Source organism: Mucor velutinosus (genome assembly GCF_035048745.1).
Source record: "Mucor velutinosus strain NIH1002 chromosome Unknown tig00000165, whole genome shotgun sequence".
NCBI classification, from domain to species: domain Eukaryota; kingdom Fungi; phylum Mucoromycota; class Mucoromycetes; order Mucorales; family Mucoraceae; genus Mucor; species Mucor velutinosus.
The window spans coordinates 232204-247851 of NW_027041913.1; the positions used below are offsets into that span (position 1 = coordinate 232204).

Here is a 15648-nt window from a genome sequence, read left to right on the forward strand (position 1 = left end):
TCCTGAAGGAGCAAACACGATTTCTTCTTGTTTAGCATTCTCCCTGTTCGTCTATTAACTGCCTCGAACCTTCAAGATATTGAATAAAAGGTATCAGTTTCACCAAACCCTCGTTCAAGTTGACCAACTTGGGAGAACGTAAAGAAACTGCTAAAAGCATCTCATTTATTTGAATGACGACAAGAAAGTATATATATCTCTTTAAGCGCATTAATAATCCAACAGCTAAGGGAACACAGGAATCCGGAATTTCAGTAAAGGAAAAAGTCGACATTTTAGTCTTGACCAAATAGATTGAGAGTGATGATTATACGTCTTGCCCTGTGCTACTTGGTCTCGGCAAATATATAAGCTGTATGGTAAGAATCTCACTGTGAATATCCCAAAATGTAAGTCTCTTTTACCAACGATTTGCATGTTGTTCATCTCATTGGTTGCATGGCCGTGATTCCCATTATTACAGTTCGCTGATCCCAGGTCAGAGTTATAAATGGAGCTTCAAAAATCTCAGATCATAAATCACAATTCTCAGAAGATATCTGTTTACGTGTACAGTAGGATAGCAGCAAGTATAAACGGCAGAATAAATTTCCCTCCTTGTATGGGCATTTTCCTAAAAAGTATTTTAAACAATGAATGACATGTTTGCAACCATAGGCTTTTAATCAATTACCATATCATAAACATCTGATCTCATGTTTTGCAGCTGTAGTAAATGCATAATAATCGCTACTCAATACCTACATCGCGCTTCCACTTGATATAGCCTGTAGTGCCTTTATAAATAAAGGATTGTAGTAGACAGCAGAACCTCTTGTTCAAATCAGATCAACGACTTTACATATATATCACAATGGAAATGAATGTTTTTGATTCGTGGCTGAACAATACGACCGATTTCTTTTGATCTCTGTTACACGTCTTGTTTTCCACCAATTGCTTGTTGAATGTAGTCGGCGGTACCTTCAACCGGTACAACATTGGGATCCTCATGTTATTTTCTCTCACTCTGCACTGAAAAAAGGTATAAATTGATCTGGTTCTGTAGAAGCAAAATCAAGTTTCTCTCTCTCTCTCTCTTTTTTTTCATTCAATCTCTTTACAGAAACTATTCAAAGATGGCTTCAGTGAATACTACTGACGAGAAACACACCACAAACAACTCGGTGACATTAACCGAGCAGATCAAGGTGCACAAATCAAACGAAGATTTATACCAAGGCAGAACATCGTCCACTGATGATTCGCAAGAAAATGCAGATACCTTAGACATAAATAACCAAGTCGAAGCAGCTGGCAAGGGATCTAATTTCAAATCAAAGCGAGAACTATTTGAATTTACTCTTGTCATGACTGGTATCATCTTTGCCATGTTTATGATGTCGCTGAATTCTACTGTGGTGGCACCTGCAATGAGTATCATTGCTACTGAGCTCAATGCTATTGAGCAGCAAACTTGGATTGCTACTGCTTATCTTGTAGCTGTAAACTCATTCCAGCCTTTAGCCGGCAAGGTAAGCATCTTACTCTTTAGAAATGTACACAGTTGACTAATCCTATTTATGAAAAAGTTCTCAGACATTTTCGGAAGGTACTGCAGTACAGTTACCGTATTCTTTTCATATTCTGTACTAACTTCTAGTACTTGTATTTTTCAGAAAAGCTGTGTTCATGTTTGGCATCGTCTTTTTCTTTCTTGGTTCCCTGATCAATGCTCTTTCCAAAGACATTAGAATGCTGATTGCTGGCCGAACTATCCAAGGCTTTGGTGGTGGCGGTGTCATGTCAATGACATTCATCCTTGTCACTGATGTTGCCCCTGTGCCTTTGCGTCCTCGCTTCCAATCTATGCTTGCTGTTGTCTACGGCATAGCTAGTGTTGTAGGCCCTCTCTTGGGTAAGTCTACTTTCTGATCTGATTTACTTTACTGGGCTTTGTATTAACAAATGTATTCACAGGGGGTGCCTTTGTGGATCATGCTTCCTGGCATTGGGATTTCTGGCTAAACGTCATTCTTGCTGCTGTTGCATTTATCATCATGTTCTTCTTTTTGAAGGAGCCTACAAAGACTGGCGAAGAATCATTTATGCACAAATTGAAGCGTATTGACTGGCTAGGCACTCTTTTCTCGATCGGCTTCATTGTGTGCTTGCTGTTAGCCCTGAATTGGGGTAGTCCTTACGGGTATGTATTTTGAACATGTAACATGTACGAGCAACTTACTAATCGCATTACAGATGGGGAAGTGCTCATTCTATTGGACCTTTCGTTGCTGCTGGTGTGTCTTTCATTGGGCTGGTCATTTCTGAAGGATGGATTTCCAAGGAGCCTCTTTTACCTGGTAGAGTCTTATTGAATCCTCCCGTTACGCTTGTGTATGGTTATATGATGTGTTTGGGTCTCACTTTTATTGGTACCTTATACTTTGGCCCTGTCTATTATCAAGCTGTGTTTGGTGTCAACAGTACTGATTCTGGCCTTCGTCTCATTCCTTTCATGGTCTGTCTCATCGGCGGTTCGGTTGGCTGTGGTATTTTGCTCAGAAGATATCCAAACACAAAGTATTACCTCGTCATTGGTTCTGCTTGCAACCTGTTGGGTTATGGTCTTTTCTACACTGTCAACGAGAATAGCACTTGGGGCCAACAAGCTGGTTACCTTGCCTTCTGCGGTTTCGCTTTCGGTTTGTCTCAACAAAATGCCATCTTGACTGTTCAATCCTGTGTCGAATTGAGAGACATTGCTGTTGCTACTAGCTCAAACAACTTTTTTATGATGATTGCTTCTTCGATTGGCATTGCTATTTACCAAGTGCTCTATCAAGTCTTTCTCAAGAAAGAGTTTGCCAAGCTACCCATGGACGTGTTAGCTGCAGCTAATAAGGCCGGTGCTCTTCGTAATTATCTACTGATCCGTACTACAAACTTGCCTTTGGAAGTTCAAACACTGGTCATCAAAGCATACTCCAACGCCCTCCATACCGTCTTCATCTTGCCTATCGCTGCTGCTGCTATGGGTTTCATCCTTACTCTCTTCTTTAAAAACGTTCGTTATGGTGCTCCTGCTGATGCCAAGAACGATGTTGAGGTTGCCTCCATTCACACTACTGAGAAGGCTTGAATATAGACATCAAGGGTCTTATCATTCACTCTATTTACAGCAAACTTCATAGATGCATTACAAATCATTTAAAATATTCATTCAAGTTACGGTTAACCTAATTTTTTCAACATGTACTTTTACACTATTCCACCTCTATCTGATTGTACTATAAACAAATATTAATAAATCAAAGAAATCAATTACTGAAATATGCTGCAGAATAATGATATTGGAACAACTTATAAGTGGGAACCTTATATTGGAAATGCCTTCTTCATGAGATAATGGACATTGGGGATGCTATTTTTAAGCGGGGGAATATACATACTTTAAATTGGAAAATTTGTTACAATCGAACAAAGCAAGATACAGTTGTCTAGTCTCAACAGCAAGGTTTCCCAACATGTCAAGTATCTATTGATAATTTGAAACCAGCAAGTTAATATATCCTTTTTCGTACGCTCCAATTTTTAAAATGCTTGGTCAAATGCATAATACTTGTATGGTGTACACATGCGGAAGGTCAACGGAGATTTAATTTCTGATATTCTGAATGAGGATCCATAGGGTTCCGAAATCTATCGACTTTAAAATTACTTGATTCTTGATAGTGAACACCCCCTCAAACTTATATGAAACTTGTAGAGAATTCGAAGGAAAATACAATGGCATTTATATCAAGTATCTGGTATACATTGTTCAACTGATATTTGGTACGATTGTTTTTACGATTTTTTGACTGTTTTCAAAAGATTAATCAGTATCTATCATCAAAACATTTTGTTAAGCATTACTAAACATTGTAAAACTACAAATTTCCTATCGAATGAGCTATTGATTGAAGCTTTGGTATAACTCTATCATGAAATATTGACAATCTTGTCCTGACCAAAAAATCGTCATCAGATTTTTTGGTTGCTATATCGCACGTAGATTTTGAAGAAAAATCCATGATTTTGCATGATACTCTTTTTTGACCATATCTCGACAAATACTCACTGGATTCGCACAAAAAAAAAAGACCATTCGATAACTCTACGTTATATCCATTATAATATAAGAGTTTCAAGTATCAGGTGTACGTTCCCTTCATAAATTTGCTCAAAATCATATATTTTATGAGCTACAAGCAGGGGGGTTTTCAACTTTTTATTTTATTTATCTATAATAACCATACCATCGTATAAAGAATTGAAAAAGAAACAGAAGCTACTAAGCTTTAAGCTCACGTTCACTTAATGAAATCCTGCGCTACAGCCCTTTGAAAATTGTTCATTTCTACTATCTTTCCTCGTTACTCACCCACATTGTTCTAAATAACCCCGAGTCAAACGTCCTCTACTCAAACAAAGTACCCTCTATAACTCTTAATAGACGTATGATCCAGGCTTATATACTAATCTAGAAGTTTTACTAACAGCATCTGTCCAAAATTTGCAAATTTCTCAAATCTTGGTTTCTCATCATCACCGCATCCAATCTAAAATCCAATTGCACCATCATCTTCTACGCAAAAAACTGTCATAGGAACATGCTACTTTCAAAGCTCTAGCATCAATATTTCAAAAATCGATTTTCGATCGTCCAAAAGCTGAAAACCTCAAAATCAAAAAACATTTTCTACATCCAGGTCCTCATAGGTGAATCATATAAAACGCTTTTCTCTATACATTGAATGTGTATATGCTGCACTAGCAAAACCAGTTTTGTATCATTTGTATTTATACAGACTTACTCGGTATCCAAATTCAGTGCGTCTTTGGCCTTTAGTACACAATAACCACAGGCTCTTATAAGATTGATAAAAGTGTTTATAAAAGCAAGTATTGTTATTGTTACAGAAAGAAAATATAAGTGGGAATACATAAGAGATTGTAAGTATATATATATATATATATATATAAATATCATAAGAGGGTCTACTTTTCAAAAAGGGAAAAAGTCATCATAGGAACAAATGAAGGATAGGTAGTATACATAGAGCGTGAATTAAAGAGAAGATTATCAGCAGAAAGAGTAGGACCGACTTGTCTTGTAAACGACACCATCACCTCGCACCAACAGTATCCTGATACTGTAGGGCATTCTAGGTTTTCTTTGGTCGTCGTCGTCATCTGCATGCTGCTCATTTGCTAATACATCATGGACTCTATTGAGACCTACAGATTGCATCAATTCTTCTCGAGGAGGCAAGCGGCATACCAGCATTTCACGGCTACGGTATTCTGTAAATGGAGCTTTGATATCACCAAACCAGATCTGCAAATCGCGTGTAAAGTTCTCGCCAGATACTGTCATCAGAGTAGACAAATTGTAGTCATCATCTGAATGGCTCTGGTGATGGAGCTGCTGTGGTTGATTTCGCTTATTGGGATCCACGTAATGATCATTGGAAATGACAAAATGAGTCAGGCAAGGGAATGGCGTGCTCAGTGGTGCTGTGATTTGCTTTTCTTGCTGCTTGTTCTCGTCCAAATGAGGAGGCGTCCAGAAGGTGTATCTTGCGCATTCTACATGAGTTAAATCGAATATTTAGCTGACATCAACATGAAACGATTTCTATCAATCTAACCTGTGCCAACAATTGTCCACACAGCAGCATCTGTCACATCCTCTGACCAGTAGGCGCCAAATTCTGCTAGAGCTTGGCCGCTGTTAGCAGCAATGCTGCTCTTACGATTAGCCGTTGCCGATTTATCTTGGTATGCTGCTGATGGGGTGGAGATGGAATGTGATCTTTGCATAAGCGTGTTGTGATGTGCCGATGGATTGGAGTTGGGTAGCTTGTGAGTATCATTCAAGCTACTGACACGACGTCGCACGTTACTAGATCCATCCAAATCTCCCAGAGAGTTGTTATACATCTGCTGCATATGTGGACTCGACATCATGTTATAGTTGGATTGGTCATTCATCATGGACACTCGTCGTTTACGATTATTTGGCGTCATATTCGAATTCAACGTAGCAGACAAAGCACTGGCAGTGAAATTGTAGCATTCAGCAGCAGCAGCAGCGGCAGCAGGATTGATATTGAAATGAATGCCTTTGATGGGGCTTCTCTTATCTGTCGTTTTGTGCGTTCCAACGAGGTCGTTCAGACAAGCGAGGTAGGTCACTGGACCTTTCGTCATTTGAGGCATCATTGTATTAGCATCTTGTGGCTGCAGTTGCCGTTGCTGTTGCAAATGCTTTGCGGCATTGATATTGAAGTGATTCTGATAGGCACTGTTGGTATGGCTGTAACTGTTCTGGTAGCTGGCTTCAGCCTGTTGTGCTTGGTGTTGAATGACATTCTCATGTTGCACTATCTGTAAAGCGATTTTATGTAACTGGGATACCGGATCGCCAAGCACCTCATCGCCATACTCACCGCCACCTGAGAAGGAGGGATCAAACTCTTCCGGACAACGAGCGCCGCCCACTACCATGGAAGCTTTGTCTACCTTGCGAACAATCATCACAGGACTAACGAGGCCAGTCGTCAGGCACTGAAGCACTACATGTTGATTGTAGCGAATCGCTAATGGTTGATTTGTCTTGTTTTTGAGGGCAATGGTAGGAGGGTTAGGATATGGTATAGTAGGCACAAGACTCGGACATCCAATGTACTCGTCAGCACGAGAGACAGAAGTAGACTCGTCTGCAGTAGTGCCTTGGGTAGGGTCGACGATCCATATGACGAACGGGTCCCATGAACTGGTTCTTGCCACAAAGCAGGTATCCGTATTGGCTTGAGGAGACTTTTGGCTCTGAAGCCTGCCTGGATAATCAAACAAGGAGGATTCGCCCGATGTGGATGACACACCCAAATACTTTGTCGACACAGTTTGCGATCGAATACGGTTAAATAGAGACACAGTGGTGCCATGGTAGATGCAAACTATTGTATTCAATAGTTAGAGTGTGTAAGGGCCTTGCAGCGGATACTTACGTTCAATGTTCTTGACACTTTGACGCTTCTTGCTAGGCTTACTAATCACTTTAATGCCTCTACTAGAAAGAGTGCCCAGCATGAGGCCGTTTGCAAGCTGTACTTTGATCAGACATTCGACCTTCTTTCGCTTTTCATCTGCATCATTGATATAGAGTCGCTTTAGAACGCAACGACCACCTGCCAATGTTTCTTTTCTGCTATTGCGATACCAATCATCGTTTGCGTTTGACTTGCTTTCACCGTTAGCAGTGTTTTCTATTGCCAATGCTACTGCTGCTGGTGCTGTGGATGTGTTTTTATTGCCTTTGTTAGCAGGCGCAGTGGACGCCGTCTTTGCATTGTTCAGCGTTCCACCCGTCTGCCCCACCACCGTGCCGGATAAAGCATACCATTCGATTCGTCCTGATTGCTGTCCAGATGTCTCACCAGAAATACATATGGTCAATGAAGGAGGGGCTCGAATGACATTGTCCTTGTCGCAAAACAGTGCATCTTGCTGGTGCTCTTCGTTCTGTTGACTCGCTACTGACGGAGGCGTCCACCAGCTAGAACCAACCAAGATGGTAGTAGGCGGAGGGCACAGAAATCTATGGATTATCTGTTTCAGCTCATGTAATGAATAATCCCCAACAAGCCAAGGATTACCTTTTTTCTGTTCCATAGCTTTTCTGAGCAACTTTACTTGTCATGATAATGACTGTGCGTTCTCCAGCCTCAATTGGATCGTCGGCATGAAGGTACGCTTGGATCGCTGGTTTCATTTTGACAGCATTTACCATACCTTGCATCATACGAGAAGACACAGAGGAGCTAATGCGGCTTGGTGCTGGTGATTGAAACTCGAGAAACGCTGGCTTGTTTGCAATCTCTTCAGTTGCATTGGATTGCTGACTCTGCTTAGCATTTCCAAGAAGAGAGGGAGTTTGAATGTGTTGGTTCTGCTGCTGTTGCTGATGCGGTTGCTGTTGTTGATTAGGCTGATTTTGCTGTTGCTGAACAATTGATAAATTTGAGATTCTGTAAGCAGGAGAAGAAGAGCTAGCGGTAGTTGTAGGCGAAGGAGATGCGGTAGTAGTAGGAGAAAAGGCAGCAGTGAGATGCGAATGCTGTGGATCATGAAGTAGAAGATGAGCATTAGACGACTATATAAGAGTTATTTCTAATCATGTATCTATCGTGAGAAAAAAAAAGAGAAAAAGAACAAACATCTTACCAGCAAGGAGCTGTCTTTTGGCTGATTGTAATGCTCATCAATGCCATCAAAATATGGTATAATTGATCTGGATCCATCGCCATTACTGTCGTTGTGGTTGAACGAAAACAAATCATGTTGGTCCTGTCATACAACATGTTAGCAATTCACTTGTGCTTGCGATTGTGCCAGAGAACTTTACATTGAAACCAGAAATAGTATGATGAATACCGTTTGACTCTTCAGGATTGGGATGGCTTTGTTGCTGTTGATCGGATGGCATGACGAGCCCATGCGTCGATGGATCACTAAACGGCAAGAAATCAAACAGAGGGTGGAAATCATGTGTAGCAGCGGGAGCAGTGTGATGTCTTGTGTGATTGAAGTTTGGCACATTGTTCAGTATGGAATCTAAGCTTTGGAACGTAGATGTATGGTGATGGTTTGACCAATCGATTTCATAATTTTGCTTGTGATCTGAGGTCAATGCTAAAGGCGTTGCATTGGGATCATTCAAACTGATGACTTCTGGCTGTTGATGGTCGTTTTTCTGGTTGAAATTATGCTGATGGAAGTCATGCTGCTGCGGGTTCTGTAACTGGAGATGTTTGCCAGTATTGTTCAGTGCATTATTAGTGTTTGTATTACTTTTTATTGTATTCTTATTAGGCAAATGCTGTGTCAATGAAAATGAATGATATTCCGACATCCCTCCTGCTGTTTATAATATATATGTGTGGATATATACTACAAGTGTCCTGTGAGCCCTCTTACTTTAGAATGGTAAATAGTAAAGCAAAGAGAGAAAGGGAGAGAAAGGGAGAGAGAGAGAGAGAGAGAGAGAGAGAAAAGAAATACACAAAATAGATGGGAAGAAAAGGGGACCTGAAATGATGGGAAAAAAGTGCGGGGTAACAGGCGTATATATACAGCTATAATCCCTTCGTTGGTTTGTACGCGGTGCTTTAATGGCTCAAATATACAGCAAACATCCCCTCATGCTTTGCTCTGGCAGTTGTATCTTGCTCACCTGATGCGATATATATATATATATATATATATATATCATATGAGCAAATACAGTTTGCAAGTACTAATTCGGTCAACCTCACCGGGGCTTGTTCTACAAATATATCTGGAACTTGCCCTCAAAGTAACATTTTATTTCACATTTCCAACTTATTTACCCCACATGTACGACACTACTGTCATACAAGGAAAAAGCTACACCTACAAACGCCCACAAACATTTGAACACTATCCTCAGGAACATACTATCACTCCATTGGTTCAACACCACCAATTGTGCCTAAAACAATACTCTTAACACATTGTGTAATCTACAATCTGTTGTTTCTGCAGACATTACCTTGATGGACAAACTCCAATGTCGACATGATTGTCTTCATATCATGCTCCATGATCTCGGCCCAATTCCTGACATCTCCCAGTTCCTGAATCATTCCATGGTCAATCGTCTCCTTGGGTGCAAGTGGAGCCTGTTATTTACCTTCAACGACATGTTGAAATCATCCACCAATGTCAACCATTGCTGCGTTTGGTTAGCGTACTTGGTGGTTTGATTGGCCAACCTTCTTGATTGCTGCTCCAATTCTTTTTGCCTTGAAAATATCTCTGTAACTCTAAAATCAAGTTGTATTGTATGAGTTCAGTCGGCAGAAACTCCAATGGCATGGCATATTACCTATCATTGACATATTCAGTTATCGAGTCTGTGAGTTCGTTTGTTGATTGTATCGCATTCTTCTTCAATTGCTCTGCATTTTGGTGAAATCAATAAACAACCTCGACAATGGACATGTGCAATCTACCGTTCTGCTTCTTCACTTCGCTTTGCTTTTGATTGTGTGATTTTAGCAGCTGCGATAATGATTCAGACATGTTGTTTGTATTTCTAATGGTTTTCTCTGACGATAAAGGCTAAAATTGTTGTGTAGAGGTGTAAGGAAAGTATGGGACAATATCAGCGCGCGTTTTTTGCTGAGATAATAAAAAAGAACCCAGAAGAGTTTCATCACTGTATACCCATACTTGTCATAAATGTGCTACATCAAAGAGTTTATTTTACCTGTGAGAACAACTGCCTTGAGTTTGCATTAAAATGTAGAGGCATTGCTTACTAATAATACATACTGCCAGCAATATCGGCTAGCACGCAGTAAAACTGCTGCAAGATGTAATTTATTGGCAGTAGTCGTTCAAATCAGTTTTGATAGTTGGCAGTACGCTTGTTGCACCAAATGTATATGAGTGGCATTGAGGGTGTCTAAAACGATCTGCCACTTTGGTTTTATGCAAATCTGCGCTGTACCCGGTCGCTTATTTGCAAAAGAGCTTGCTTCAGATCATTGCAACACATTTTAACATGGATCGATGCCTTAAAAATCCGTAAAAACCGCCCACTACTTGAAATTGGCATATAAAACAGTGCAGCACATCTGGACCATTGATTACAGCTTGCTTTCATCCAGAAATCTGACGATTCAGCGTCTTGCTCCTCACTTATCCCTCATGTGGGGACACATTTGGCTGTTTCCACGCACTGATTTCTCTTGCTACAAGCCGTTTTAGAGCTTCAGAGTAGCACCAAACCATTTCTCTCAACTAACACAGACTTGCTGATACTTTTGCTCAACTTTTCTGAGATCGTCAAAAATCGATCAAAATCCATGAGGTACCATTCATGATTTTCATCAGAAATCAAACGATCGTGTTTTGACCCCAAAAATGAAGGTTTATACTATGATACATATTAGAGCAAAATGTTTGTATAGACCCAGAGCAACCCTTGAAACATTGTTTATAAGACTTTTATATGTGATATTTCAACATTTTGGCCAAAAACCTCATTTCATATTTTCAAACTTTGCTCGTTAGACTTGTTCAAAACACTTGTTATAAATGGTACCGTTCAATGCGCCTTGAAAAATGCTCCTAGAATGCATTAGGAATTAAGGGATGATCATTCAGCTTTATATAGTCGAATTTGACACAATAGTTCAATCAAGTCGAAAAGCGTCAAAATGTGTTCGATTTTTGTAATGTCGATCTTTAAAATATTTTGCACTTTAAATAAAACCTGGAGCTCGACTCCCCTACAAAATATATATATATATATATATATATATTTTGCTGCTTGGTTGCTCATCAAAGTATTTGATGCTTTTGCGAATTAAAAAAAAAAAGAAAGTACCACGGCTTATCCTGATTAATTTTTATTACGTCGGTTGCATACATACATCTATGATATACCCAATTGTTGCAAACTGCTTTCGAATGTGGCTTCTAACGCGAATTGCGACATTTCTCATCTCATGCAATGTTTCCAGTTCCAGTGTGAGTACTACTAATAGCTATAGTGCATCAAAACAAACACCACTGTACTTTTATCTAATAGGCTTTACAGCAGCGACCGTATTGTACATGGTATAGAGCATAAAGCCATATACTTGATGTTGCTTTATTGAAATAGAACAACCATCCATACAATATCAAATTTCAGTAGGTTAATAGCATACTCATTAACAATTGTACTACAGCATAGAAAAGATAAAAGTCTAGTAGAGCATGCTCCCCCAACCTGCTACAATCTCAAAGAGATCGAGGATATATGACAGTTCGGAAGTGGAATAATATTTATGCAATTCCTCACAATTGAAAGTTCGACACCTAAAACAGGGGTTTGTGGCATCCTTCATAATGATTCAAAACCTGTTTTTCGCAGCGTTTCCATCTCTTTCCATTTTTTTTTTAATTCTCTTCTCGAAAACCAATGTACCGTTTACCACACCTCACAAAGCAAACAAGTCGTATTGCCAGATCCAATGTAAGTCATTCGCGATCACTATTTCCATCTACCATCCTTCTAACTGTATTGCTGTTGAATGTAGATTGGCGCTTCAACTCGACTTTACAGTAGCGCACCGAAAATCACTGGTCCAGTTATTGGTATCGATTTGGGTACTACAAACTCATGCGTATCTGTCATGGACGGTAAGGATCCTCGAGTCATTGAGAACTCTGAGGGCGCGAGAACAACGCCATCGGTTGTAGCATTCACCAAGGAAGGTGAACTTTTGGTCGGTCAAACAGCCAAACGTCAGGTATATAGGGGCACATCAGCCATTGGATAGTGGAACTTGCAGCTTACAATATTGCCGTTTTGTAGGCTGTTGTAAACTCTGAAAATACCATCTATGCCACCAAAAGACTCATCGGCCGAAAATTCAAAGATCCAGCCGTTCAAGCTGATATTCCTAGTGTATCATACAAGATCATTGCTCACTCGAATGGAGATGCTTGGGTTGAAGTAGCTGGAGGCAAAAAGTACTCACCCTCGCAAATTGGTGCATTTGTTTTAGGCAAGATGAAGGAAACCGCCGAGGGATTTCTGCACAAGAAAGTGAAACACGCTGTTGTCACTGTGCCCGCTTATTTCAACGATTCTCAACGTCAAGCTACCAAGGATGCTGGTAAAATTGCTGGCTTGGATGTGCTGCGTGTTATCAATGAACCTACTGCTGCTGCATTGGCTTATGGCCTCGATAAGTCTGGCGATAAAACAATTGCTGTCTATGATTTGGGTGGTGGCACGTTTGATATCTCGGTTTTGGAAATTCAAAGTGGTGTATTTGAAGTCAAGTCGACAAATGGCGATACAGCATTAGGTGGCGAAGATTTCGACTCTCATTTGGTTCGCTATGTCGTTGATGACTTTAAGAAGGAATCTGGGGGCCTCGATTTATCCAAAGATCGCATGGCTATTCAGCGTATTCGTGAAGCTTGTGAAAAGGCCAAGATTGAATTATCATCCACGGTGCAAACAGACATCAATTTACCATACATTACTGCTGATGCCACTGGCCCCAAGCACATTAATATGAAACTGACTCGCTCAAAGTACGAAGGCTTGGTTGCGGATCTCATTAAGCGCACAATTCCTCCTTGTGAAAAGGCCATGAAGGATGCTGGTATCACTAACAAGAATGTGCAAGACGTTATTCTGGTTGGCGGTATGTCCCGTATGCCCAAGGTTGTGGAGACTGTCAAGTCTGTCTTTGGCAGAGAGCCCTCCAAGTCTGTTAACCCTGATGAGGCTGTTGCCATTGGTGCTGCTATTCAAGGCGGTGTCCTTGCTGGCTCAGTTACTGACATCTTGCTGCTCGATGTCACTCCTCTCTCCTTGGGTATTGAAACACTTGGTGGTGTCTTTACTCGTTTGATCAACCGTAACACAACTATTCCTACCAAGAAGTCTCAAATCTTTTCTACTGCTGCTGACGGTCAAACCCAAGTACAGATCCGTGTCTTCCAAGGTGAACGTGAGCTTTGCCGTGATAACAAGCTGTTGGGCGATTTCAATTTGACAGGTGTACCTCCTGCTCCCAAGGGTGTTCCTCAAATCGAAGTCGAATTTGATATCGACGCTGATGGCATTGTCAATGTGCACGCAAAGGACAAGGCAACCAACCGCGATCAATCCAGTAAGTAGAGCTGTTTAGTGCTTGTAGTCTATACTAATCCATCCTTTTATTAGTTACTATTGCTGCATCCTCAGGCTTGAGTAATGATGAAATCGAAAACATGATCCAAGAAGCAGAAAAGAACGCTGAAGCCGATCGTGCTCGTCGAGATACGATTGAGATGGCCAATCGTGCCGAGTCTGTCATGAGTGAGACTGAGAGGGCCATGGAGGACTTTAAGGAGCAAATCGACTCATCAGAGGCCGAAAGGCTGAAGCAACAAATCGAGACATTGAGAGCTGAAACTGTCAAGGCTCAAGGCGGTGATGAGAGCGTCAAACCTGACGACATCAAGGCCAAGATTGACCAGCTTCAATCCAGCTCACTCAAATTATTTGAAATGGTCTACAAGAACCGTGCTCAACAAGAGGGCGGAAATGATCCCAACGCTAGCAACCCTCAGCAATAAATGGTGGATTAATTTATTAATATGATGAATTGAAGCAATAAAGTGAGAATTGTATTAAAAAAGAGAAAGGGCTCTTTTGATGGTAAAAAAAAATCTTTAAGCAGAGGTAGTAACGGGGGCAGGAGAAGCATCTTTGTTTGTTGTTGTTTCAGCGTCTTCTTTGGTGGTAGCTTCAGATGGCTCTTGTGGATGAATAGCAGCAGCAGCAGCAGCAGCAGTAGCAGTAGTAGTAGTATCTGTGGTAGCATTAGCAGCAGTATGGTCTTCTCCAGCCTTGTCGTTTGACTTTGGATGCTTCTTGTTGTAACTTGGAATCTTTTTGGCAAAGAATCCTGTTACACGACGACTCAATGGAGGCGATGCTGGACGTTCCTCAGATTCGGGATCAACAGCAGTGGCGTTGGGAATGCTATCATTCGTCTCTGCTTCATGACTTGGCGTGGTAACTTCTCTCGTAGTGTGATCTGTAAAATTCTATGAGCGAGTTTGTTATACAAGCCTAGTCAACAGTGGTTACCTGCTTCAGCTTGCTCTTCTTCCTTCTTTTTGCCACTGCCACCAAACAATTTACTCAACAAAGATTGACGCTTGTTCATGTTACTATGGCTGACTGATGCGGATGGCGTTTCTGCTTCATGCGCTTGTGCATGACCACCTTCAGAAGAGGAGGATGAAGAAGAGGATGACGAATGGGTGGGTTTCTTCTTTACAGCAGCAGCAGCAGCAGCAGCTTCCTTCTCCTCAGCAATAGGGTGTTCAGATAAAGTTGTAGCGGGAGGGGGAGAAGTTCCTGCGGCATCTTTGATGTTGTGGCTACTAGCAGTTTGCTATATACAGATCAAAATATTAGCGTGCCATTTAGCAAGCGTTAAGATAGCGCTCACCTTGATTCTGGTATACAGGTTTCCTAGACCTTTGCTAATCTTGTTTTCTCCTGTACCAGAGGTGACGCCAGTAGCAGTGGCAACAGCAGCCTTCTCCTCTGCATGAGCATGCTCCTTGGGGATATCTGTCGTATGTGCTGTAGGTGTATCAGGTGTGTTCGCTTCCTTCTTGGGTGCTTTGAACGGATTGTTGAAAAGAGCCCTTCGTTTGGCACTGGTAGGCTTCTCCTCATTGGGTGTAACAAGATCCTCGGGGCTCTCGTTGTTAGCAGTGGGTGGTTCGATCTGAATGCTCAATGTTGGCTCTGTCCTGGTTTCATCGGGTTTGGCTGGAGTTTCTACTACAGTGGTAGCAGCAGTTGGAGGTACTTCGATAGTCATGATGGATCAAGTAAGAAAGAGGAAAAGAGAATGGGAAATGTCTTGATTTATATAAACATGGGAAATCAAGGAGGTTCCCGGTATCCATACAATAAATAAGACCATGATACTCCACAGGGGGGCGTGCGCCTGTGGAAAATTGAATGTTGCTATGAGAGTTGTAACAAAAATAACAACAAATAATAATACAGCTTTGCTC

The 15648-nt window shown here is 41.1% G+C and overlaps 5 protein-coding genes across 5 annotated transcripts; 2 read left to right on the plus strand and 3 right to left on the minus strand.

Annotated features, from left to right (window-relative positions):
* Positions 1-1118: 1118 nt before the first annotated feature.
* On the plus strand, positions 1119-3121 carry ATC70_003008 (uncharacterized protein; the record flags this gene model as incomplete). The annotated part of the gene is made up of 5 exons (XM_064822376.1): positions 1119-1514; positions 1572-1591; positions 1659-1897; positions 1960-2185; positions 2239-3121. The coding sequence occupies 5 exons, from the start codon at positions 1119-1121 to the stop codon at positions 3119-3121; spliced, it is 1764 nt and encodes a 587-aa protein (XP_064678976.1).
* A 1986-nt stretch (positions 3122-5107) lies between these two features.
* ATC70_003009 (uncharacterized protein) lies at positions 5108-8941 on the minus strand (the record flags this gene model as incomplete). The annotated part of the gene is made up of 6 exons (XM_064822377.1): positions 5108-5613; positions 5676-6986; positions 7038-7627; positions 7686-8182; positions 8254-8376; positions 8435-8941. 6 exons carry the CDS (start codon positions 8939-8941, stop codon positions 5108-5110), a joined length of 3534 nt encoding a protein of 1177 aa, XP_064678977.1.
* Positions 8942-9509: 568 nt separating this feature from the next.
* ATC70_003010 (Arrestin_N domain-containing protein) lies at positions 9510-10134 on the minus strand (the record flags this gene model as incomplete). Its single annotated transcript, XM_064822378.1, has 5 exons — positions 9510-9541; positions 9602-9686; positions 9743-9875; positions 9938-10010; positions 10065-10134. 5 exons carry the CDS (start codon positions 10132-10134, stop codon positions 9510-9512), a joined length of 393 nt encoding a protein of 130 aa, XP_064678978.1.
* A 1891-nt stretch (positions 10135-12025) lies between these two features.
* On the plus strand, positions 12026-14184 carry ATC70_003011 (uncharacterized protein; the record flags this gene model as incomplete). Its single annotated transcript, XM_064822379.1, has 4 exons — positions 12026-12079; positions 12144-12356; positions 12422-13736; positions 13790-14184. The coding sequence occupies 4 exons, from the start codon at positions 12026-12028 to the stop codon at positions 14182-14184; spliced, it is 1977 nt and encodes a 658-aa protein (XP_064678979.1).
* Positions 14185-14280: 96 nt separating this feature from the next.
* HGT20_6 (Bifunctional purine biosynthesis protein PurH) lies at positions 14281-15449 on the minus strand (the record flags this gene model as incomplete). Its single annotated transcript, XM_064822380.1, has 3 exons — positions 14281-14648; positions 14702-15011; positions 15069-15449. The coding sequence occupies 3 exons, from the start codon at positions 15447-15449 to the stop codon at positions 14281-14283; spliced, it is 1059 nt and encodes a 352-aa protein (XP_064678980.1).
* Positions 15450-15648: the final 199 nt, after the last annotated feature.